Below are 25,060 nucleotides of genomic sequence, written 5' to 3'. Positions count from 1 at the left end.
AGTAACATTATGATTGGTATTACATATGAAATTAATTGTAGTTGACAACAAAGATTGTTTGCGGAGAGTATCGAATTTACCACCTGTATAAGGTGCACACGTCAACAAATTGCTGACTATTCACGACTACAAACGTCGCTCTGAGGCTCTTATGATCGTTCATACGAACACAAGGCTGATACTCGCCGCTGAAAAATCAAGGTGTTATTAAATTATAAAAAAAGTTATAAAAAGGTTAACCTACGTCAAGATATGATTAAAATTAGTTGGATTATATGGTAGTGTGTTTTTTTTTTGTTGAATAATTGTATTGGACTTTAACTAATTCATCAGACGGATGACAAAGGTATTAACTTCACCAAGAAATTTATTTGAAAAGCTTTCAGAGTAAACATTAGTGTTGGGTATTGTAGCACAAACTAAGGCCTTTTCTACTTTATTACAGTGTATGAGCGGTGAAAAGTTAAGACGGAAGGTCTCAATGTATAAAAGTTCCAAATCATTTATCGTTATAGGTGAATTTACTTTAGACAGAATATATTTCACTTTAATATAAAAATGTGGTTCATTTCTGAGAGTGACCGCGAGGGCCTGTGTATTAATCATGGTGTATGTATATATATATATAAATATGTTTCTGGTAAAAAGGAACCGTGTTCCGGCAAACTTACCCCTTTAAGTCCTGGGCGATGAGATCTCGACGCTCTGGATCATTTGGGTTGGCGATAAATATTAAATTAAATTGGGCATATATATATATATATATGTATATGTATGTGTATGTGTATTAGTGCACTTAAAAATAATATTTATTTTGGGTGTAATTTATATCTTGGACATCGCGTCTTTCGCGTAACTATTAATTTTCTTTTCTCATAAACACTGAACAGACAATTAAAAAAACTATGAGAACATGGCGGGAATAAAAGAAAGCGGCACTCGGTCATCCAGGTGAACTCCACGGCGGTGACTTCTCGCTGAGCTTCGTATTACACATGCACGTTCGTTGTGGTGGCTGGATTGGGTTTTCAGTGTTGTTACTGATAATTATTTGTTTGTTTTTCTGTTGTTTGGGTTCTTGTTGCGGTTGTTGATTGTTTTATTTTTGGTTTAGTTCACTTTATTGTTGGTGCTTAATCCCGGTTTCGCTCGGGCCAGTTAGCGGCAGCGGTTACGATCCTTTCTAAATCGTGTCCGTGATCCCGACGGAGTTGTACGGATCTTTTGTACATCCTGAGTCCTCGGAGGACTATAAGGACCATTATTAACACTGCTATCAGACACAAGACATTAAACACTTTTACAATTTCGTCCTTGTGGTCTACCACTTCGACATTATTTATAACATTGGCAGTGTTGCCTTCCGCTTTTGAAACTTTGGATCCCATTTTGCTGTTTTGGGTCCTTTACACGGAGTTTATGTGCAACGCGAAACGAGGATTCATGTTCCTGTTTGGAACTTTCCGTCGAACGGATTATTTTGTTCTTTGCGCTCGATTTGTAATAGTACCGGCCGTATCTGAGAATCTGACTGACTTCTCCGTGGAGTTTTAGTTCTTTTATACAGCAGCTGAGCTTTTCTTTTTGCTTCCGGGTTCTTATTTTCGTACCTAAGTGTTCCCATCTAGGTACTCATTTCCCCTTTTTCTAGCTAACTGGCACTCTTTGGATTTAGCTAGCGTCAGCTCTCGGGTTCATATCAGTCTTTCGTTGCTTTGCGGACCGCTATATTTTTCCATTGAATTGCCCAATTATTGCATTATATTGCATTGTGCAAATTTTGGTCTTTCTTTTCTCTTTCGCAACTTTAGAGACTGTGGCTTCTGCTGCCCCCTTTTTGACTCGCTTCCCGCCCTAACAGGCCCTCGTAACAGGCTCGATGTCGTCGATGCGGATTCCGTATGGAACGACCTCGCAAAAAGAATTCTACGACAAGCGGTTACAGGGTGTTTTTTTTTTTCATGTGCCTGAGTCCAGCCCAACGTGTGGCCTCGACCCATACCCTGGGATACAGAGTCTCGTGCTCTATCGACAGAACTAGCCGGGATAATTTTTTGTAAAAACATTTGTGAAAAAAAAAAAATGGGACTATTGTTTTTTTTTTTTTTCTCTTGGATATTCCATATAATTTAATGATGAAGGTGTTGAAGCTTCTTGTCCTTCCGGTGCTGTCTCTCGTCCTTTTTTTTATCGTCCGGGTTAAAGATGCGTGCGCGAGCCGCCTCATACTCCGTCTTCCGCTGCTGAAAGGATTTATGCGGAGAAATCTGCGCCGGGCTCGCGATCGTGTTCTCTATTGCTTCTGTGTCTCGTTTTTCTGACCGGGCTCCCCTGCGTCCCTGGTCAGACCTTTCGATAAAAAAGGAGCCTGCGTTGAGTGATACGAGTCACTTTTGCCACAGTAATGACACTGGGTGTCATGGAACCGGGCTTGGCATCCTGTCCCCTCTGCTTGGTTGCGATGGCGATAGAAATCGGCCGGCTTGTTGCAAGTGTAACACAAATATGTGTGAAACGGGGATGTGCACTCTCCTCCTGCTTCTGGCCCGCTCCCTCCTGTGAAAACTTTCTTGTTTGTATTTTGCCGGAATGGGTTCGTCCTGCTCGGCTTTTCCGCATTCGCTCCCTGCGGTCGCCGGTCTTTTTGGAACGCCTCAAGTTGGTACTCTTCTGATTCGCTGTCTTCTTCTGACTCGTTGAAAATCTCGTTGACTTGACGCGGACGTGTTCTCTTATCTCTTATCCACTTCTCCAACCGTCTTCCCTTCTTTTTAAACTCTGCTAACGAATCTATTGGAGAAGCCAACATAAATGCTCCGAGTTGGGAGTTCAAATTCTCTTTCAAAATCTCAACCAGATCTGATTCCGGAATTTTCCTTCGCATCTTAAAATGCAGATTGTGCATTGCCGAGATGTAATCGTCCAAACTCTCATTATACCCCTGGTGCCGCTCCACCAGATCTTTGATGGTAACATAATCGTTTTCCGAGGCTGAGAACGCCCTGGTCATTTCTCGTGTCAGCGAAAAGTAGCCGAATTCGTACTCCTCAGCTCTGTCTTCTATCAGCTGCCAATACCACTTTAAGGCGGGGCCTGTGAGTAACACATGAAACTCTCTGAACACCTGTTCCTCCGTGCACCCGTATAAATCCTTCATCCTTTCCACCCGAAACAGAAAACTCTCCACGGACATACCCCTGGCAGTGCCATCAAACTTGAGATTCCACTTGTCGAGTCTGGCGTTTTGATTTCCAGCTGATCGACTAATGAGCTGTGAAACTTCCTGCATACTAGTAGTCTCTCCCCTCTCTCGTTCATTCGGAGTAGTCGGATCCCCTGAAGCCTGTCCAGGATATCTTGGTGGTTCTGATTCTGAACCCATCCCGTCGTGATTCCTATGTCTGGTATCTCGACCATTTGCTGTTGGTTCTCGTCCCCTTGCTAGTTGTGGAGTGGAGCTATTGCCTCCTGATAAGTTTCCGGATCCCTGTGCTTCGCTTACTTCAGCGACTCGCAACTGGAGATTTATCATTTGTGTGTTTAACTCTGTGATCTGCGTTGCGAGTGTTGCCTTTAGTTCGTTGCCTTGTATAATAATGGCTGACATCATCCTCTCCAACCTACTTTCGGAGGTGGAATGACGTGGCCTGGCTCCTGTGTTTGGGAGCATGCTGGACCTTCCTTGCGGTTGGCCTAGCCGGTTTGTAACTCCCCCTACGGCTCCTAATGAGTCGTCCATCCCTGAGTTGTCGTATTCCGCCAGGCTTCCCAAATTATCGAGCTTACTGCTGAAGCTCACCGATTGATTGGGTGCTGAATCCGTTGAGCGGCTGGTGCTCGCTTGCTCCTGATCTCTTCTACTACCGCTTATTCTAGCTTGACCAGCCTGTCTTGCCGCTAATGTGGATGCCCGTGCCGATCTAGTCAGAGGTAATCTTATCGCGACCTGCTTCCTTTTTCCTGCCATCAATTCTCACTTATATAATCTATTCGTTAGCTCAACTCGTACCTGACCTACCTTACTTTATATTCTCCTACGTTAAGCTCGTGCCGTGGTAATAAGAAACTGACTGGCACGCGCCCTTCAGACGGTCAACCAAACACATAAATATTCAAGAATAAAAATAATTGAGGTAAATCTTCAAATTACCCCAGTGACGGTCAATGACAATGACGACTATATATGTATGTGGACGTATGGGTGTATTTATGCTGACGACACTTCTTTTTATGCATACGCTGTCTTTCAATGGACAAAGACTTGGCAAAACAATAAATAAAATTTTAAATCGGGTTTGCTGGTATGATTGGGTATATACGGGTCAAGAAACCGTCCAAAATGAAGCCCCCGAAACTATATAAAAATCCCTAAACAATAGAAATCCATGGATGAATTCAACTGGCCTCCACCGGAGCTACCAGTTCCGTCCATGTCCTACTGATCTCTTCCCAGGACTACAGCCTCCACCTGAGTGCTGATTCCCCGTAGAAGATACTGTCCGAACCCCCTCCCCCCGTCATCGGAAAACAGCTAAGCTCACTCATAGACAGACGAAAAGAGCTTTATTCCAAAACAGACACTAGGAACTGCCTCGCTGCTTCCTCTCTCTCTGGTCTCGAACCTCTCGAGCGACCTGGCATCGCCTAGTACAAACGGATAGCGTCGGCCAGAGAGATATATTTCGTCACCCGCCCTTGTAGTTGTGGTATCCATACAGACTCGAACCTCTCGAGCGACCTGGCATAGCCTAATACAAACGGATAGCGTCGGCTGTATGGATCCGGTCAGTACGCCCCCTCCCCCCTAGTCATGAGAACGCTGATCAGCCACGTAATCGCAACATCCTGACACCGCCAGTTGTTACGCCGCAGCCTTTGCAGCAACTCAGCTTGATCTGGACTCGAACCTCTCGAAAGACCTGGCATAGCCTAGTCAAGCGGATAGCGTCGGCCAAAGGAAGCCCTTGAATTTAAATCCCTACCAAAAAAAATAAAAAGTCGGTCTTGCACGTAGTGTTATAATAATACTATAAAAAGGAACACTCATATTTCTCTCCGAACGTCTTAGTAATTTTTGCCATGTTCAAACAAAGGATATCTATGATTTTAAAAAGGAACCAAAGTATAAAGTCATACCTCAATTCTGAGACAATATTCCTATTGAGAGGCCTTCTCAATTCTGACTGTCGCAGAAGTTGCGGACTTTACATTCTAAACATTTTGCAATCTACCGTAAAACAAAACAACAACAAACAGAAATGATTTAAATTACTTATCTCCCTTGCGTTAACCATAGCGAAATTAAATTTTGGTATTTAGAGATGTGGGTTATACCGAAGGTAGAAGGTACACCAACTCAGACACCATAAGTATCTAAATGGTGGATCCTACAAAAATTCCTTAAAGAATATACAAAAGTCCTTCGTTGGGCGCCAATTCTGTTACGTCGGCATATTAGTGCCCCAGTCCTGAGAAGGACTTGGGCCGAGGAAGTTGCGTCCTGAGCAGGCACGCTGGCTGCCGGCTAAGCTCGCCGTATTTGGGGTGGGTTCTTTGGAAGCCACTTCCTCTCCAACATAATGAGAATAAATTTATCGTGCCTGAAAAAAAAATGGATAGAATTCGTAAGGTCCGTTGGTCTTCTGTCTGCACTGCCCCACAAGCTCAGCTGTAGCTTGATCGTAACACGATCGGGCTGTGTTTCGGCCACATTCCCTCCCCTTCACACGTTCGTGTGCCAAATGGATCGTCGCGGGCCGCGCAATACGATCCCCTAATGTCGCGGTCGTCAGTCAAAAGTTATGTCATTGTTCTTGACCCCTTCTTCCATGTTTACCAGCTCCCCTTTTAATTGGTTTCTACCAAGACATTATAAAGTTTGATTTACATTATAAACTTTATTGTAGGAAATATTGGCAAGTGCCACTTGAGTAACATTATGATTGGTATTACATATGAAATTAATTGTAGTTGACAACAAAGATTGTTTGCGGAGAGTATCGAATTTACCACCTGTATAAGGTGCACACGTCAACAAATTGCTGACTATTCACGACTACAAACGTCGCTCTGAGGCTCTTATGATCGTTCATACGAACACAAGGCTGATACTCGCCGCTGAAAAATCAAGGTGTTATTAAATTATAAAAAAAGTTATAAAAAGGTTAACCTACGTCAAGATATGATTAAAATTAGTTGGATTATATGGTAGTGTGTTTTTTTTTTGTTGAATAATTGTATTGGACTTTAACTAATTCATCAGACGGATGACAAAGGTATTAACTTCACCAAGAAATTTATTTGAAAAGCTTTCAGAGTAAACATTAGTGTTGGGTATTGTAGCACAAACTAAGGCCTTTTCTACTTTATTACAGTGTATGAGCGGTGAAAAGTTAAGACGGAAGGTCTCAATGTATAAAAGTTCCAAATCATTTATCGTTATAGGTGAATTTACTTTAGACAGAATATATTTCACTTTAATATAAAAATGTGGTTCATTTCTGAGAGTGACCGCGAGGGCCTGTGTATTAATCATGGTGTATGTATATATATATATAAATATGTTTCTGGTAAAAAGGAACCGTGTTCCGGCAAACTTACCCCTTTAAGTCCTGGGCGATGAGATCTCGACGCTCTGGATCATTTGGGTTGGCGATAAATATTAAATTAAATTGGGCATATATATATATATATATGTATATGTATGTGTATGTGTATTAGTGCACTTAAAAATAATATTTATTTTGGGTGTAATTTATATCTTGGACATCGCGTCTTTCGCGTAACTATTAATTTTCTTTTCTCATAAACACTGAACAGACAATTAAAAAAACTATGAGAACATGGCGGGAATAAAAGAAAGCGGCACTCGGTCATCCAGGTGAACTCCACGGCGGTGACTTCTCGCTGAGCTTCGTATTACACATGCACGTTCGTTGTGGTGGCTGGATTGGGTTTTCAGTGTTGTTACTGATAATTATTTGTTTGTTTTTCTGTTGTTTGGGTTCTTGTTGCGGTTGTTGATTGTTTTATTTTTGGTTTAGTTCACTTTATTGTTGGTGCTTAATCCCGGTTTCGCTCGGGCCAGTTAGCGGCAGCGGTTACGATCCTTTCTAAATCGTGTCCGTGATCCCGACGGAGTTGTACGGATCTTTTGTACATCCTGAGTCCTCGGAGGACTATAAGGACCATTATTAACACTGCTATCAGACACAAGACATTAAACACTTTTACAATTTCGTCCTTGTGGTCTACCACTTCGACATTATTTATAACATTGGCAGTGTTGCCTTCCGCTTTTGAAACTTTGGATCCCATTTTGCTGTTTTGGGTCCTTTACACGGAGTTTATGTGCAACGCGAAACGAGGATTCATGTTCCTGTTTGGAACTTTCCGTCGAACGGATTATTTTGTTCTTTGCGCTCGATTTGTAATAGTACCGGCCGTATCTGAGAATCTGACTGACTTCTCCGTGGAGTTTTAGTTCTTTTATACAGCAGCTGAGCTTTTCTTTTTGCTTCCGGGTTCTTATTTTCGTACCTAAGTGTTCCCATCTAGGTACTCATTTCCCCTTTTTCTAGCTAACTGGCACTCTTTGGATTTAGCTAGCGTCAGCTCTCGGGTTCATATCAGTCTTTCGTTGCTTTGCGGACCGCTATATTTTTCCATTGAATTGCCCAATTATTGCATTATATTGCATTGTGCAAATTTTGGTCTTTCTTTTCTCTTTCGCAACTTTAGAGACTGTGGCTTCTGCTGCCCCCTTTTTGACTCGCTTCCCGCCCTAACCGGCCCTCGTAACAATATATAAAGTTAATTACCTTTAAAATAAACATAGGTGACTAACAGAACTAACAATACTTTTGCTTACATCCTGGGCTGGTTTTATGGGCTAGCCATGGGCCCACAAATTATGAGCCATCATAAACTTTGGCATGCTGTTTGCAGTTGGCTCGCCAACAATTGGCACTTGCAATCAGAGCAAAAGTACAGGAGCAACTGCAGCACGCACTGCCGGCAAGTGAATGGCAGGCGGCAGTGGAAACGACAGGTAGTCCCCATTGGAAGTTGGACTAACTTTCGGCCAACGTAGGTGGCACTAGGACTGGACACTCGGAATGCCTGGCGGGGAATTCGGGGGGACACTCACTAACTGGCCAAGTGTCAAACTTGCCAAATTGAAAACGAAGTTACGATGCAATCGCCGATTTGTTTATGCTGCCGTTTTGAACCGAACGCAATTATATTTATTTTTATTTTTCTTTTTTTTCCTTTTTTACTGTAGTTTTGAAATTTAATGAAATATTACGCGCACGTGTCAGCGGAGCGATAAAATTTATTTACGCAGCATTGCGGGTCAAGTGAAAGCACATTTTTCTGCCGGGGCCTTCGGACCTTCAAATTGAATTTACGCTGGGATTTCTGCGACTCGACTCGGAGTGGCGAATTAAAAATCGAAACCGAAATCGAAATGTAAACCTGACTTAAAAATGGGCGTAGGGCAGTCGCATTGACACGCGGCAATATTTTAAATGTCAACAGGATGGAATGGGGCATCCCCCGATCCACCGATTCCGATTCCGATCCGAAACGATCCCGAAAAAGAAGGGGGCAATCCGCCTTGTCCCTGCCCAGTCGCATCAGAAATTCAATAAAATACCATTAAATTACAAAATGAAGACAATTCATTTTTCTTGTTTTCCTTATTTTGGCGATTCCCTTCGCGATGCGATTGCATTTTGTTTCTTTAAGCAGGAGCATTTACTGTCGCTTTGCGGTTATAAGCAATAAAGTATTAAAATCCTTCCTTCTGGCTTATAAATGTTGAAAGCGACATTTATCGTAATATTTTATGAAATCAGTGAATATTCGGTGAACGTTGCAACTTAGTTGCCCCTCGAAAAATTGACTTGCTGCGGTTTTGGGTTCTATTGTGCGGCTAGCCATAAAACTGGAATGACGAATGTTAGTTGGTCCCATGCTGAATCCGCAATTGAGGCTTAATTTATCTTGATGTACTTGCTGCTCTCAGTGGCTTGACAAGGTCAAAGATTATGGCTTCGATTTGCCGGTGATGTATTGGAATTGCTTATGTTCAATGACCTCAATGGTTCGGTATAGAGACATATATTATTTTAAGATTTTATTCCAGGGGATGAGCAGTTACAATACTTTGAAGTCTTGTATATTATGGAATAACTTGCCTATTTAATATAATAAAACAAGAGAAACCCCTATAGTCAAGTATAAGTGTTAGAGAGACTGAGATAAGCATCAAAGCAAATAGTCGCTTAAAAGTGGCGCCATATATCGGAAATGCATTATTTGCTCATAATCCGATTCAAAAATTTTCTTTTACATTTCAATAGGTATAATTATACTATAATGATACTATCACTATGGACGGCAGTCCATGTAGTGACGAAGCGCACCAGGAGAGTGTGCGAAGGCGACTACTATATATACACGAAGAAATGAAAATCTACTGTGATGGTGCGATCATAATGAATGATACACCTATCGAAAGGTATTGCGAAAACTAACAGGATTGCATACCAAGACTCTAAGAAAATAAATTGGCTTGGGAGAGAGAGCGGTGAAAGTGAAAAAGTGAAAATTTCGAAATTTGGAGCTGTTGGGGCCGGTGGGGATAAATGCCCCCTCGAAATGTTTTAGTTGTATTCCTTTTGAAAATACCCGTCGAATGAGGGGTCATTTGTCAAAATCCGACGCTCCGTTCAAAAGTTATAGCCAAAATAAGATTTTCTTCGTCTTCCCAAAATGAAAATTTAATTCTGTTTGTCAGTTTGTCAGTTTGTCAGTTTGTCAGTATGTCAGTTTGTCAGTTTGTCAGTTTGTCAGTTTGTCCAAAACATGTTTTTTAAGTTTTGAAAATTTGATATGACGTTCATGACATCGATATAAAAAACTTTTGTTCTACCACTTTTGGAAAAACTCGCTAGTTTAGCGGGAAAACAGCTATAAATAGCTAAAATTCGGAAAGCCGTAACTTCTATACTACATTTCTCATTCGTCACGCTGCAATAGAAAATTCCTGTAAAGGGAAAAAGGCTGGAATAGTTTGCTAGGGCGGGCCGAATGAGAAAAGATTAGAAAGTCTATTTAATGACGAGTGTAATAATTTTTCGTCACAAATGTTGATATCAGAACTTTTGTATGTTGAAGGTGCGGTCGTCACTAGTTTTTTACCTCGTTAAGAGGTGTTTTTAATTGATAATACAATACATGTAAGGGGTATTATTTTAACTTTACATTTTACAGAGCATTTCGAGGTAATAGCAATCCCTTCAAGGGATCATAATTTCGGGCATAATGGAATACCAGAGCCGGGGAAAAGGAAAGGAAGAATAATGGCCAAGGGTTGGCCAGGGCAACGCCCATCACATACTACCGAATCGAATCCGGGGCGATTTTTCTTATTGCCTTCAACTTTGCACTGCCATGGCCCAGAAAAAATAAAAAGCAGAAAACAAGCAAGAAAACGAAATTACTGCGAGCAAGGCGCATTTTCAATTAATCAAGGAAATTAATTAAGGCCCGTGGATGGATGGTGGTTTCAGCGGTTCGGTGGTGCAGATTCAGTGGTTCAGTGACCAGCCAGCGGGCAGCACGCTTGCCGATATTGCAACATAATTTTCATTTGGCTCAGCATGCGTTTTCATCGTCGCGGTTATCATTTGGACACTTGGACTGAAACTGGGATTTAAGTCTCGGATTCGGATTTGGAGCTGGAGCCTGGTCAATTAGCACGCATGTAGCTCGCCGGGCGTTTGGCGGGGCGATAATTAAACGCAGGTCGCTTGGAGTTCGGTTGCCAATTTCCAAACCGCTGGTGACAATTGGCCACGATTTATGCACGGTTCCTCGGACTCGATTGCGCAATATATTTTTTCCAAATAAATTTTCGCGCCTAATCGCGAGCACCACAAAATGCTACATGCTGCGCCCCGGTCGCCTAGGTTAATGGGTAATCGGAGCGGTCGACTAGACCTCCGAATGGTAGTAGCTCAGCACGACAACCAGGTCTGCGGTGGTATCTATAGATATTTTAGGAACGGGTAGAAGAGATTGGAAGGAAAGAAAGTAATTCAAGGGAAAGGGATGACTTACAGCTTATCTTGAAGAACGAATAGCACACCAAGTATGTGTCGGCCATGCCAATAGAAGCAATCACCATGTGACTGATCATTTCCAACACCAGACCACCCAGACAGGTGACCAAATGGACGGGCAGCAGGTTTGGATTTTCCTGAAAGAAAGTACTACGCTTAGATAAGAAGAGCGAATTTAAATATATGAAACATTTCCCAGTCCTAATAAAAATATATCTAGTACATTTTCATTTTAAATAATGACGCAGACCCGCATTTTCTAACTACCCATAACGACCCGAATTTTTGTTAAAAATAACTTTTCCTTAAAATAGTTTTACATTTTTTTCTGAAAATCAAATATTTAAAGTCCTATCACTTTTCAAAAGATTTATAAAATTTTATAGTTTGACCCGTTTTTTTTGCTTTTTTATAATTATAATTTTTTGGCGAAAAGTGGTCAAAAATAAAAATGCTCAGGTTTGAATGCCAATCGATTGGGAACTAAATTTTTTCTTGATACCACATTTAAATTGACTGATTGCTTACCCTATAAATCGCTGTGAAAAGAACCATATCCGACAGGACACTCCAGATTGCGGATATAATCCAGATGATCAAAATATCACCACAGAACTGGTCCTTACTAAATATGGCCCACAAGGATTCCAAAATATCTACGGTTAGGCCTGAATACGCAATTATCATGGCACCGGTTCGTAACCTTAGGCAACAGCAGCACTTGTTAATCAATGTCATCCTGAAATGAAATGGAATTTTTTAGTAAATTGGTTTTTTAACAACGCGGGACTTACGTGACAATTCTGACGACTTTTGGCTGTAACTCTTTCGAGTTCCATTGACCAATTTTCGAATTTCCTACATTTGACAATTTTTGGAAAGCAAACCTTTTGACCAATTAAAATAAACAAAATAAGTGGGAAAAATCCCGCACTTCCCTTAGTGTCTTGTGTACATATTTATGGTTTTATTGTTTATGAAAAGAGTTGACAACATTTTAAAAGCAGCTTAGTAAAACAAAAAAACAAACTAGTTTTGTTAGAAGGCTTTTAGAATTAGAAATTAGGGAAATCTAAATGCAACCGACATTTATAAATCACATAAATAATCACAGTTTAATTGCTTTCAGCATTGTTTGCTTTGGAAAACTTTGCAAAAATTGTAAAGATAATTGAAATCTAGATCCCTTTTCTTATCAGTCAAAAGCTAAGGACTTCATTTTCATATTTTCTATAACCAGATAGAGTTGTAGTTTGGCTCGCCTAGCATTTATCAAAATTTAAAGTATTGAAAAAAAAGAGTAAAAAGATGAGGCCCCTGAAATCTTCCCGTAAGAAACGCCTTGTGCCGCTCTCATCGGATCTAAACAAGGACATGAGGAATGAGTACCAAAGACCAGCCGGAAATCATCGAGAGGTCGAGTGTGTGGGCGATAGCAGAGAAACTGGAAGAGGAATGCCCTCCACTTTCCCACAACCACTACCTCTAGAAATCAGGCGACGCGTTGAGGGATTGGCCGAAGGACCCCTTGTTTTATCACCTCCTCCCGTTTCATTGACCATCTCACCCAAATCCAAACCGAAGTCAAGGAAAGTCAGACCCATCAAGGAGCAGAAATTGGAGGATTCCATGATAGAACTCTGGGTTCGGGATCCCGCCGTTAATAACTTGGCCCAAAGAGTTCGCTCATCCTTTGCCAAAAATATTGGAAGACCCGAGAAGCTGACGCCCAGCATGGTTTTGGCCAAGTTGGAGACACGCTTGAATACCTTGGCAAATGGAATGCGATCACTTCAAAGGTGGATGCCCATCCTGATCGATCAGAATAGGAAGCTTATTAAGGCCAAAAATCCCTGCTTTACTTCCCAATCCTCTGTATCGTTGTCCATGGTTTCCCGTTCGGATCTGATCCTCAACAGCAGCTCCTCCGATGAGTACAGGTCCATTTCGGAGCTAAATCTACGGGGTGATCCTTCGTTGGAGATGGAGGAACGCAATAGCACCCGGGAGCTCTACTACGACATGCAGATGCATCTGGTCAACATGCTCGTGGTGCCCAAGTCCCATACCTCACTGCTCCTCAACCAGCGAAAGGAAGCGATGTGCCAATGGAAAGGAGGACGTGGTGGCCATTGGCGGCATCAATATACAGATCAGGATTGGCAGCGGGATCTCGACGCGGCCGCCTTCCTCACTGGGAACTCCAAGAATGTGCGTCGTCAGTGAAAGTAAAAGATTTCTTTATTTTCCTCAAAACAAATTGAGAAATTGTGCCCGTCATGGGAGGAGAAAAAAGGGGAAGGGGGGTCCGGAATTCAGTCGAGAAAAGCTTTTAGCTGGGACATCTTGTCTGCGGTTAGGGCTAAAACAAAAGCCGTGTTTTTCCATGGCACACTTTTTTCATAGATATTCGTCATGTGTGAACTTTCTTCTGTGGCATCTCTCCAAAAAGGGTTACACGGGTTCAATTCCAGTTCTTTTGAGACCAGAAATCATAAAAAACATTTCAAGAATATTAAAAACTAGGTAAAATAATTAAATTTAAATCAAGCTTTAATAAATAGAAAGTTTAATTGGTAAATAAATGTAGCAAAGAATAAAAATTCGATATGAAATAGAATAATTTCTATCTTATCAACCTTATCATATCAATTAAAAGCCGATATGATTAATGTCAAATTTATGATTCAAACATATCAACGTGATATTTTATCATTTCATAAAAGGTTTAAAAATACTGTTTTAAAATACCAAATTTATAATTTGTTGAACAAATATTGTAAAATAAGATAGACATAATCTTTTTCTATATCAAAATGATATGAATAACTAGATCTTTATTAAATTAACCTGCACATATCAACTGATCTTTTATTGATATTTGTTCTGTGTTATAGAAAATTAGGGAAATGTACAGATGTCATTATAAAGCGCTTTGATACTTAGCACCTTATTTCTCTCAGTGTGGATTCCAACTTTTACCCATTTGACAGCCATTTCCCTGACATTGCATGTCGATCAGGCGAAATTCCTGCATCCTCCCCCCACCGCCGGCAAACATTTGCCAATTTGGGCTTGAAAGTAATGATTTTTATTACTGCCGCGGCAACATTGAAAATGTTCCCCCACCTGGAGTCACTTCGTCATGTTCGTGGTGCGGCGATAACCGCGGGCTCTTTGCATTTTGGCCAAATATTAGCACACAATTCGATTTTGCATGCCAACCTCCACTGGATTGGGAGTAGGGTCTCTAGAGGGGAGCCACCAGTCAATTTCCACCAGTGCAAGTGGCGAGTGGAGTTTTCCATGACACTCCATGATCTCTCCACTGTCCTCCGGCAGCTGTGCGCTTTTCGCTTTCACCTGTTGGCCTGAGTTATGTAAAAATCCACTGTCAAATTAATGGTGATTTATATATGCGGTTTAATGGGCACTTGGCATGGGATGCGGGCACTCCGTTAACGGCGATCATAAGCGCGGTGTGAATGTGCTGAATAGATTGGCCTTAAACTGTTGCTGTGGGTGAATTATTTTGAGTTAGCCCAGAAAGGAGAGTAAATTGTTCGGTTAGTAATTTCAAAGTCGGTGGAGAAAGGTCAGAATAAGTTGTCTAGAAAAGAAGCAAAAGGATATTTATTACATTTCTATTATTTTACATTATATTTATTTTATCAGGTAAATATTAAAAATGAAATTTCTCACAAATTCTTTTTGAATTTCTAAATCATATTTAGGGCCGGTTTCTCGAGTGCCGGGTAACATTTCTCGAACAGATAAAGTCCCTGCTAAGGCATTTTGGCTTTCTCGAGCATAAATGTGAGAGCTAACTTTGACAGGGACTCGGAGTCCCTGTTAAGCGTTTTCGACTCGACAGAATGACAGCTGATTTCCCAAAGCCAACTATGAAGATGAAACGAAATCACAGCTGACTTTTCCTTTAAATTATACCCAAACAGCTGATGAAATAATCGAAGCACGCCATTTTTTACCCTTCACAGCACAATTCTGTGCGTTAACAGCACTCTGTAATTGTTTCTCGTTCAGATAAATTAAAGCAGTCGAGAAAGCCGATTTGCTTTTACGAACAGTTTATCTGGTATTTAAGTTTTTCGAACAGATAGCTATCAGGGACTTTGACAGGGACTCGAGAAACCGGCCCTTAATGTTGCTTTCAATTTTCTTGACCAGACACAAGTTACATATATGTAAAATTTCCTAGATTGTCAAATTTTAAATTAAATTTGTTTTAAGTTTTATCAAAATTTAGATGATTCTGGATAAATACAAAAGTTTTAAATAATTGATTAAAATTTCGCTGCCTTTATTTACAAGTTTATAAAATTCTATTAATGCTGATTGCAGTGTTTTTAACTTGCTTACGAAATGTAAAAATTATTCAATTAAACTTCCAGTGACTTTAAAGTGTGGAATGGGTTTTCACATCCTTCGATACCCATTCAACAGACCCCGCTCCCAATAATTCCTTGTAATGCAAGGTCGGTTTCGACCTGAACATCACCCAACAAGTGGTCCCGCTTAATCCGTCGTTTAGTTGGACACCCGCGGAATGTTAAACCCATGCACTTAGCGATAATCCAAGTCAAACAAAATGCCTACAAGTGGTCGGGGATTATGGTGGAGAGGATTGGGCTGCCGGAGCATGTCGGGGGCAATTACCTGGGCCTGAACCTGGACCTGTCCACGAGTGACTGATGATGGGACCCAGACATCTTCGCAGGCGTCGCGACAAAATGCCACCGCACTCAAATCCATGGCTCTCGCGATTGGTGACAATAAAAGTGCTAGGCAATTTGCGAATGCGTCTCTAATTGAGCCCACTGGGGATGCAATTGGTAGATAAATTATACACAGTAAGAAAATATTATTGATATTAATATTATTATTTGAAATTCGTCTATTGTTATTATTATTTTTTATAAATACAAATATATGTCTTTAAATCAAGTTAAAGTTTAAGTTTAAAGATTCCTATTTTGTATATTTCCTTTTCGATTTCCTCATTAAATCAGACAGTATTATACATATGTACAAATTAATAAAATAAGTTAATAATATTATAATAGTTAGATATTCCTCTATTGTAATTTATATTTTTGTATAATACTTTAAAATTGTTGGTTAATTTATTTTTCAACCTGCTGCTTAATTTTATTAATATAAAATACCCACATTTATTTGGAAATTATTGGAAAAATATATTCATCCAGGTGCAGTTGCTCATGTAAATTAGCCGGAACGCTTTTAGAAAGGAGTTCGAGATGTCAGGACTTTGATTTAGTCAGAGAGCCGTGAAGGCTCTACATTTCTTAGCTCGCCTGCCAGGTGACAATCAGCTGGTATATTTTAACTCGAAATTATTTCTTTAATTTTGCGCACACATGAGCGGAAAAGCAGGGGCATTTTCAGGGGGCGGGGAAGAAAGAGAAGTTGGACCTAGTGCGATTGGAATTTCATTTAGAAAGTTGCACTGGGAAGTCGATGTGGTTGTTGGGGGTTTAATTTGCATTTGCCAACTCTGAGCGACATTTGGGCAGGGAAGAAATGAGGGGGGAAACTGAAACCGAAGCCCAGACAGGCGACATTCTTCTCCTCCATTCACTTTTCACTTGGGCCAAACAAAAAGCCGTTTAGCCGCAATTGGGTCATTTAATAATACTCGTAATCGTAAAGAGGGGCTCACGATTTCCTATTCTAATTCCGTCAATCATCCGCCGCTGCAACTGTTTTTATTTTTTTCTCCCTCCTCTGCTCTATTTGATCTTGATTTTGATCTTTAACTTGTCTTGACGCATATTTGATTTTGCCACACCCCACACTCCCCCGTATTTTCTCCGCCTTTTCTTCTTTCCAGCGAAATGCTTTCTACTCTTTTTCTACTGATTGTCTTTGTCTCTCGGCTGAAACGCTTGGCTTTAATGGTTTTTGATTGATTATCGCGTGCCATGGGTGCTCCAATCTCTGTGGGTGCTCTATAGCCATAGAGCTATGGAGCTATGGATCTCCAGGTGGTGTCGCTTGGCCCACGATCGAATCTCTTCTTTTGTTGGCTTTCATTTGAAGTCCGCTTAATTAGCCCGATATGTGTGTGCCTGCCTTGTTGACTCCCTGCACGTGCTGTGATCTCCTCCATATGAAAGATATAATGTGATGTCAGTTCCTGGTACAGAAAAACCACTTGGGCAGGCATGAGTGGGCACATCGAATCGATTGGAGAAGTTCAAAGTTGAAACTTGTTGTACAAGTTGGAGCAGTTGGGGTAAACTACGTGACGCATGTTCCATTGGAGGTGGCTTTGGAAATTTCTTTCGAGGAAGTTGTAGTCCATTAAAATTGATTAATCCAAGAATAATTTGAATTTTATTTTGAAAAATTCATTCAATTCAAAATATAAGATTTTATTCACTGCTTGAATTTTTATTATTTTTAATTATTACTTACTTACTTACATAATTATTTATTACTTTTTTTCATTGTTAACATCTTAAAAATATTTTCCCCAATAAAGTTTCTATGTTCCTATTTCCAAGTCATAAATCATTTTTCGTAACTTTAAAATCTATTAATTCAAGAAGCTTAGGTTTAAAGATAATTAATAGTACATTTCCCCATTAAAATGTATTATTTCTTATAACCAAATCTACAAATCCTATAATTTTTAATTTTATAGAAAAAATCGATTAATTTTCGATTTAAAAGTTAAGATTTTAAAACTTAGTTCCTAACTTTTATTGAATCTAAAAAACATATTTTATATTTTCTTGTTTCATTAGTTAAATTAAAGCTGGATATCCCATTAATCCCATTAAAATTTATTTGATCCTATTTCTAAATCAGTAAATCCTATTAATTTAAAAAAAAGCATCCTAACAAAAAGGTCAAAGTCTAAAAAACTATTAAGAATTGATGGGTAATTCTCTGAAAACACTAAACCGAATTAATTTTCCATTAAAGGCCCCGATAATCCGGCTTCCATATTACTTTTCCTGCCTGTCGCGACTTTCCACTCATTATGAATGTAAGTTGACAGTTTTGGCCCGCAGTTCATCGATGGCTGCATCTCAATCGCGGCCATCAAATGACTCTGACTTTCCCGACCAGCCATCTCATCACAATAATGTCCTCCTAGTCGGTGAAATCAAATCTCAGCGAGTGTGCTGTCAAAATGTTATTCAACCAGGGAGTTTGGTGGCGGGGTTACCAAACTACCCACTACATATGTCAACACGATGAACTTGAAACCCACTTGAAGACCCACCGAAGACCCGAAAGCCAAGGAGCACAGGAGCCGAAAAGCGCAGTTGCAGTTGCCTCTAAAAGCATTTTGTATTCTAATTAGATTGTCAGCGGCACGACAACAACCTCATTTTGGCTCACAAAATGCCTTTTCACATTTGCATTAGCGCCAACGTGAGGAGAGAAGACAAAAATCTACATAAACTTTGGACAGTTGGTCGGGAGTGCACTGAGAAACAATGTATTCTTAAACTGGAAATAACTTACTATATTCTGAAATTGTAAATGTTTTTTATAAATCAAAAATAAATATTTTATATCATCTTTTATATCTTTTATATCATGTATTCATTTCCTTATAAATATCTTTCCAGTTCTTATTTTTATAAATCAAGTGGATAACTTTTTATTATTTATGTGATTACTATATTACTATTACTATATTATTACTATATTATTAATCACCTTCATATAAATATCTTTCAAGTTTACATATATATATAAAAATATATATAAAATAAATATGAAAAAAAAACTATATACTGTTGAATTCTAATTTAATTTCTTTAACAATCTTGATTAAAAATGTTTCGCATGTTCCGACCATATTTTCGCACAGTGTTTGAGAGTAGGAGTTTGCAGTTTGAAGTTCATTAACATGCACAGGTTAATTACCGTTGTTGTTGGCCGCTCGAGGAAATGAGCCATTAGAGGAGGGGACTTCGAGCGCCGCAGTAGCAAAAGCCGGCGATAAAACTGGCTAAAAGCATACATAAAAAGACACATGTTACGTGGTAATGGTAAGAGTGTGTGTATGGTTTGGGCCTTATTTTTGCGGCGCGGGAAGGACTGTGACAAATGCTTAAGCCCGAGGAGGAGGACGTGCCTGTGGCCACTGCGCTTTCCTGGCCAACATGCAAAATGTTGCACTGATAAGAGACACAAAGCCAAGGAGTCATCCCGTTTGCCGTTTTGCAGCTTTGCAGTTGGCCAACTGCAGCGGTAAATGAGCATCTGAGCATCCCGGGCACGATCATTAAAACAAAAGCGGCAGCCGAGGAGCCATCTCGCTGACAAGCCATGACCAAGAGCAATGGCCAACAAAAAAAGGGGTGGACTTTTTAAGAGGACTTCGACTTTCAGATACCTGGCATTCAGAACTGTTCTTAAAGCATTCAAAAGATTATAAAAGCAATAATTTAAGTCGTCATGTTGTTTCTTACTCTCTTTTTAGAAATCAGAGAATCTACGGGTGAGATTAATATCAATTTTACCAGTATTGACCAGAAGAAATACCAGAAACTTACCATGAGCATATCTATTTGATCACAGCGTATTTTTTGTAGAATTTTTGAAGAGAGGAAATCCTAGACTCATAACTTTTCCATATAAATTTTATATTATTGAATAATAAACATGGTAGGTAATACATTTATTGAACCCTTGAAGAAAAAAATTCCTGAAATATTTTAATACTTGTTTTTGATTGTATACAAATTTTAAATTTAACTTAACGATATTTCCTCCAGACTACATCATTAATTTCCTTAAGTTCTATATACCCTTTGTGTCCCTAACTTATAGGGTATCCTAAATAAATACAACAGTAGAGCAGCAGGCAGCTACCAAGTTTGTGCCTTCTGGTGTTGGATTGCCTTAAACGATCCGCGTGAATAACTAATTTCAATGGAGTCTGTGCCGCCGCCGCTACTCGCCTCGCAACATTTATCACCCACCATCGGCGCAGAAGTCCCGAGACTTCCAGCCAGAAGCTATAACCAAAGCCTCCGAGGAGCCCTAATCCGAAATCCCACAAGACAATGGGACAGTTCATTTATTTTTTTGTCGCTCCTCGACCACTTTTTGTCCGCCTGCCCGCCGCAGACAATAAAAAGTTAGTGCCGGACTGCGTAGGACATGCAAAAAGTATACAAAAACGCATTGGGCCAGGGGATCGGTCTTAATGAGCCGAAATGGGGGACTAGCAAAAAGGAGCTGACTGCAAAGTGTGGTCAAGATAAGTTTCCTGAAAACAGATTTAGCTGGAGAACAAGTATGCCTGAGCTTTATGTTAAGAAGCAGTGATCTATAAACAGAGATCTGGCCTACAAGATTATCAAATTATTTTTTTAGAACTGGTATTATGATAAGAATAGGACGGAACTAACATTCTTTTAAGACGTGGTTTAATATTATAATTAAAAGTTTAATATTTTGTAAAGGAAAATAATAATATAATTAATTTTATTTATTCAACAGTTTTAATAATTTAATTAATATTTATTCATTTTAATTTCACATCATGTTTCTGCTTAAAAGTATTTAATATTTGCACGTAAATATAATAAAAAAAAAAACAAAAATGGTACAGAATATAACGAATAAAAAACAATAATACTTTATAGATCCAAAGCAGTGGGTCTGGTGAAGTAGATGGTGCTCTTCTTGTCCGCCGTGAGGGCCACCAAAATATTTTCCACCTCGCACTCGGAGTTATACAGATAGGCCTCGGTGAACTTGGTGTTGGCATGGCCATGTTTGGTATATTGATGCGGGGCCTGATTGACGGTCACCAGTTCGAAGGCCTCGCGGCAGGCGTCCTTATCGCGATAGTTCTCATTGTAATAACCAAAGGGTATCAGATTGGATAGCTTTGCATGCGGCGTGGTGATCTCGCCAATCAAATGACGGGTCACCTGATTGCTGGTAACACTGTCCAGATTCTCCTGCGGTTCCGAGATATAACCCCTGAAGGTGGAACCCTCGATCTGGACATCCAGGAAGTAGATGGCATTGCTGATCAGCGGGAAAGTGCTGTTGAAGCACTTGTAGCCAATGCCCTCGCCTCCAAAAGTACTGCATTCGAAGTTATCACCTGAAGTCGCATTCGAAGCATCCCAAACGGAAAACAGAACCGTATATTTAGAGCTCTTGTCGTAGTTCTGCAGTCCTATATAGCCACTCGATTCGGAGGTGTAGAACTGCAGGAAGTTGTAGACGCCATCGTTACGGGGATTTGGACTGGTCATCCACTGGAAAATACTGCGAATCCCAATGAATCCGTATTCCTGGTACTCAATAATGGTCCTCGCGTTGCCCAGAACATCGTTAAATCGCGGGGAACCGGCACTCAACTGCTCCTGGCGAAGGACACTCATAAACTGGGACATATTCTCCTCCGCTTCCTGACGACTTGGCTGTACAGCCAGGATTCCGGCCAGGCAGAAAGCCCAAACTACTAGGAAAACTTGTGAAAATTTCGTAGATGCAACCATTGTGGAATTCGATTGATTTCTGACTATTTGCCGACTGAACGGCACACTTTTTATATGCGGAAAATTGAGTGTTTATTTTCCAATTGATAGTGATTCGCAATCGAATGATAAGAACCCACTCAATTGGCTAAGCTCCGAGGTAATCACAACACGTAAACTATAAATCATGGTTACAAAACTCAAAGTTATACAATTAATTTCTTGCCAATATAAAAAATATTTGCTTGATTTTATAGCTAACTAACTAATTTATAGATGGTAGTAAATAATAAAAGCCTTACTATTATAATAATAATTGAATTATTCTGTTGACTGTTTTATTAGTTAAATTAATTTCATTAAATAAATTTATTAATTAATCTTGATATTACCACCATGGTTTTTTTAAAAAAAGATCTATAAAATATATTTTTAAAATAATAATTAGGGAATACCTACTTTAGTTTATATCTTATTCAAATACTCAAGCTTTGGCTTTAAGTGTCCTTTAGTGAAAAGCCTTTTTGACTGATAAGAGCCCATTCAATTGGCAAATAATAACCAATACGGTTAGTTATTTCGCGTTGATAGTTATGAAAGCCTTAAATCGAGGGTATTGGCCCAGACACTCGAATTGTTATTGACCCACAAACTGCTGGGCTGCAAAAATTCCACTCGGATCAAGGTCCGTAACCCGAAGTCAAGAGCAAAGCGGCAGAGTTCAAGTCATAACTCAGCAATCCTCCCCAGCCTGATCCCCATTCCCATTCCCATCCCGATCTTCATCCGCGGCATCAGCAGTCAGAGAACGTAGCACTAAATCAAGCCCACATGGAGTTCAGGCCATGCGACCAGCATCAGTTGTTCCCTCGCTTTTTGACAGTTTTGCGCACAGTAGCAGTTGCAGTTGAAGTGGAAGTGCCAGAGTCCCTAGACCCGAGAACAGTAGCAGAGTGCAAGTGCACTTAAAAAAAATGTATCTTAAATCTTAAAAATAAAATTGGAATTTAAAATGTATCTTTATCTTGTTTTTAGTAACTTTTAGTCACCAAAAAATTTTTCTTGATCGGATCTTTAAATTATTTCTTTATTTATATCTTATTATTTATGATATAAATAAATATCCTTAAATTCTATTTATATAAATTAACATAAATATAAAAAAAATGTTTAAAGGTTGCCTAAACAAAATTAAATTCAAAACATAAAGGAAAATAAGTGAACACAGCATTTTAACATTTCATTAACTTGAATAACACTGTTTTCCAAAATGTGACCTTTCTTTTATTTTTATCTAAATGAGAGCTTAACCAATAGTGCGAACCAATACGATCCGGTTTGAATGACCAATTTTTGAATATGTTTACAAAAGTACTTTCCTATTATTTCTATATTTTTGACTACCATTAATTCTTCGAATACACAGCTTTTAAATCTTTTCTTCCCAATTAATTTTTGTTTTTTTCAACGTTGTTATTTTAAAAAGAATTACATAGCCCCAAAGGGATTTTTGATCTATAAGTGGAAAAGTTCAATGTTCTAGGTCTCCTTCACATTTTTGGTGCAGCGTACAAGCCATAGTCATAGAAACCGTCATCATCATGTTGACTGTGGCATGATAAACGCAAGCTGGGCCCAGAAAACGAAGGCGCAGGCTGAACATGTGTTGCCTGTCGAAGATTCAGCCGGAACGCGACCCACAGTTTGGCCTGGTCTACGAGAGTCCACGAGACTTACGAGTGGCTCTCAATGGCTGCACTTTTTTGTCCTCTACTCTCGGTTCACTGGAACTCTCACAAAACCTTTCGGTGGCTCACATAAATTTTAAATATCCGCGAAAGATGCGCCCAGTGAGTTGGCCCACCACCATATTTGGCCATACGTCCAATGCAGTTTTTAGTCATTTTTATTGACCCAAGGGAACAGAAAACAGCCATAAGCCAGTGGCTGCTCATTAGTGGCTTTCGGGGGCACATCGGGGCGTATGAGTAATGCCCCGCAATTTGCACGCCTTGAAAGGATTAATTCGTTAACAATTTTTCGCCGCTGTAATATGCAAGACAAAACCAATAAATCTATTAATTAAGCCGACATTTGTTTAGCATCTGTTGCGATTTCCTTTTCGCTCTCTGAACAATTTGATAAATATATGCCCAGTTTTCGAGAGTCGAGAGTCTCTGGTCTCGGTTTCCGAAGTCGATTTGCTGAAATTTAAGACAGTGGGTGGTCCGGATTGGAAACGCTTTTTCGGCTGAATGAATCAACTGAAGGTACAGTGGGGCAAAATATATAAAACTAAACAAAATAAAAAAAATTATTTTCAATATTTTAAGGATTTTTATAATTAAAAAAATAATACTTAAATAGGGCTTAAGTTAATCTTATTTAAGGTATAGCATTAATTTACTGCTAATAACAAAAAAAATAATAATATAGTATTAATAAAATATTAAAAAAAAAAAAATAACTCCAATCCTCTCCTGAAGAATTCGCGTATTTTATTTTCCTAGCTTTTGCATAGTTGATATGGTTTTTCCTATACATTTTACCCACTGTTCTGGGCACAATAAACCAATTGCCGAGAAGTAACAACCAACTTCTGGTGGCCGCGTGGTGTGTATAAATTTGCCAAATTAAAAAGCGACAGCAAGAAGGTTTTTCTATGGGGGGCAGCTGGGTGTTTTTGGGTGGTTTCGAGATCGAGAGTTGTGAGTCGCAAGTCGCAATGCCACCCACCGCCGCCCCCAGAAATGACGCAACAGGGAGCCCATTCGCAGGCGTCTATAAATAAACCAACCGCCAGAGTAAATCAAAACAAGGCACGAACATGTGGCGCTTGCAGTTTTCCAGCCAGGATCAAGTGGGCCGACTGGGATTGGGATTTCGAATGGTATTGGTATTGGTAGTTAAGATCTCGGGTGTGGTCGCCGCCGTGATATGTGCCCAGAATTGGATCGGATTTGGTGGATTTGTCATCCCCATCTGGGCCCATAAATTCGTTACGCATTTTCCTTGGCCAACCAACTTACACAATGCGGCCATAATGTTTCCAATACGGCTTTTGATCTGGCCCGTTGTCAACATCTTATTCCCATCCTGACATGATTGATTTTTCATGTAACCGGCAAAGTGGAAGCCCCTCTTGGGTCAGTTGGGGACTTTCTAAAAAAATATTTCACTCCGGGTCTGGCCCACTCATCAAAATTGCAATGGGCACTGAAAAAATATTTGATTTATTAAAATTTTTAATAATTACATATGTATTTTAATTAATTTTCATAGCTGCTTTTTAAAAGTTTAAGTGTTTAGACGTCTTCAATAAATTAAATTATATTATTTAAATATACCTAAATATTTTAAATTTGTTTGTCTTTCTGTGTGCGAAAAAATGGCAAATATTTTTGTAAAAACCGCGGCCAA

General features: G+C 39.7%; 3 protein-coding genes across 3 annotated transcripts; 1 reads left to right on the top strand and 2 right to left on the bottom strand.

The window, feature by feature from the left end:
- Nucleotides 1-10,253: 10,253 nt before the first annotated feature.
- ms(2)35Ci (male sterile (2) 35Ci) lies at nucleotides 10,254-12,109 on the bottom strand. Its single transcript, XM_017148515.3, has 4 exons — nucleotides 11,927-12,109; nucleotides 11,661-11,871; nucleotides 11,131-11,269; nucleotides 10,254-11,057 (listed from the first exon to the last, which is right to left on the bottom strand). The coding sequence occupies exons 2-4, from the start codon at nucleotides 11,868-11,870 to the stop codon at nucleotides 11,005-11,007; spliced, it is 402 nt and encodes a 133-aa protein (XP_017004004.2). The 5' UTR covers nucleotide 11,871; nucleotides 11,927-12,109; the 3' UTR covers nucleotides 10,254-11,004.
- A 241-nt stretch (nucleotides 12,110-12,350) lies between these two features.
- Nucleotides 12,351-13,392, top strand: LOC108062018 (uncharacterized). Its single transcript, XM_017148511.3, has one exon. The coding sequence runs from the start codon at nucleotides 12,441-12,443 to the stop codon at nucleotides 13,356-13,358; it is 918 nt and encodes a 305-aa protein (XP_017004000.3). The 5' UTR covers nucleotides 12,351-12,440; the 3' UTR covers nucleotides 13,359-13,392.
- A 7,346-nt stretch (nucleotides 13,393-20,738) lies between these two features.
- On the bottom strand, nucleotides 20,739-21,661 carry LOC108062017 (uncharacterized). Its single transcript, XM_017148510.3, has one exon. It carries the CDS (start codon nucleotides 21,659-21,661, stop codon nucleotides 20,786-20,788), a length of 876 nt encoding a protein of 291 aa, XP_017003999.2. The 3' UTR covers nucleotides 20,739-20,785.
- Between the last annotated feature and the right edge of the window lie 3,399 nt (nucleotides 21,662-25,060).

Source organism: Drosophila takahashii, chromosome 2L (assembly GCF_030179915.1).
Source record: "Drosophila takahashii strain IR98-3 E-12201 chromosome 2L, DtakHiC1v2, whole genome shotgun sequence".
Taxonomy (NCBI): domain Eukaryota; kingdom Metazoa; phylum Arthropoda; class Insecta; order Diptera; family Drosophilidae; genus Drosophila; species Drosophila takahashii.
Note: the sequence above shows the minus strand (reverse complement) of the source record. Positions and strands in the feature narration are given on the sequence as shown.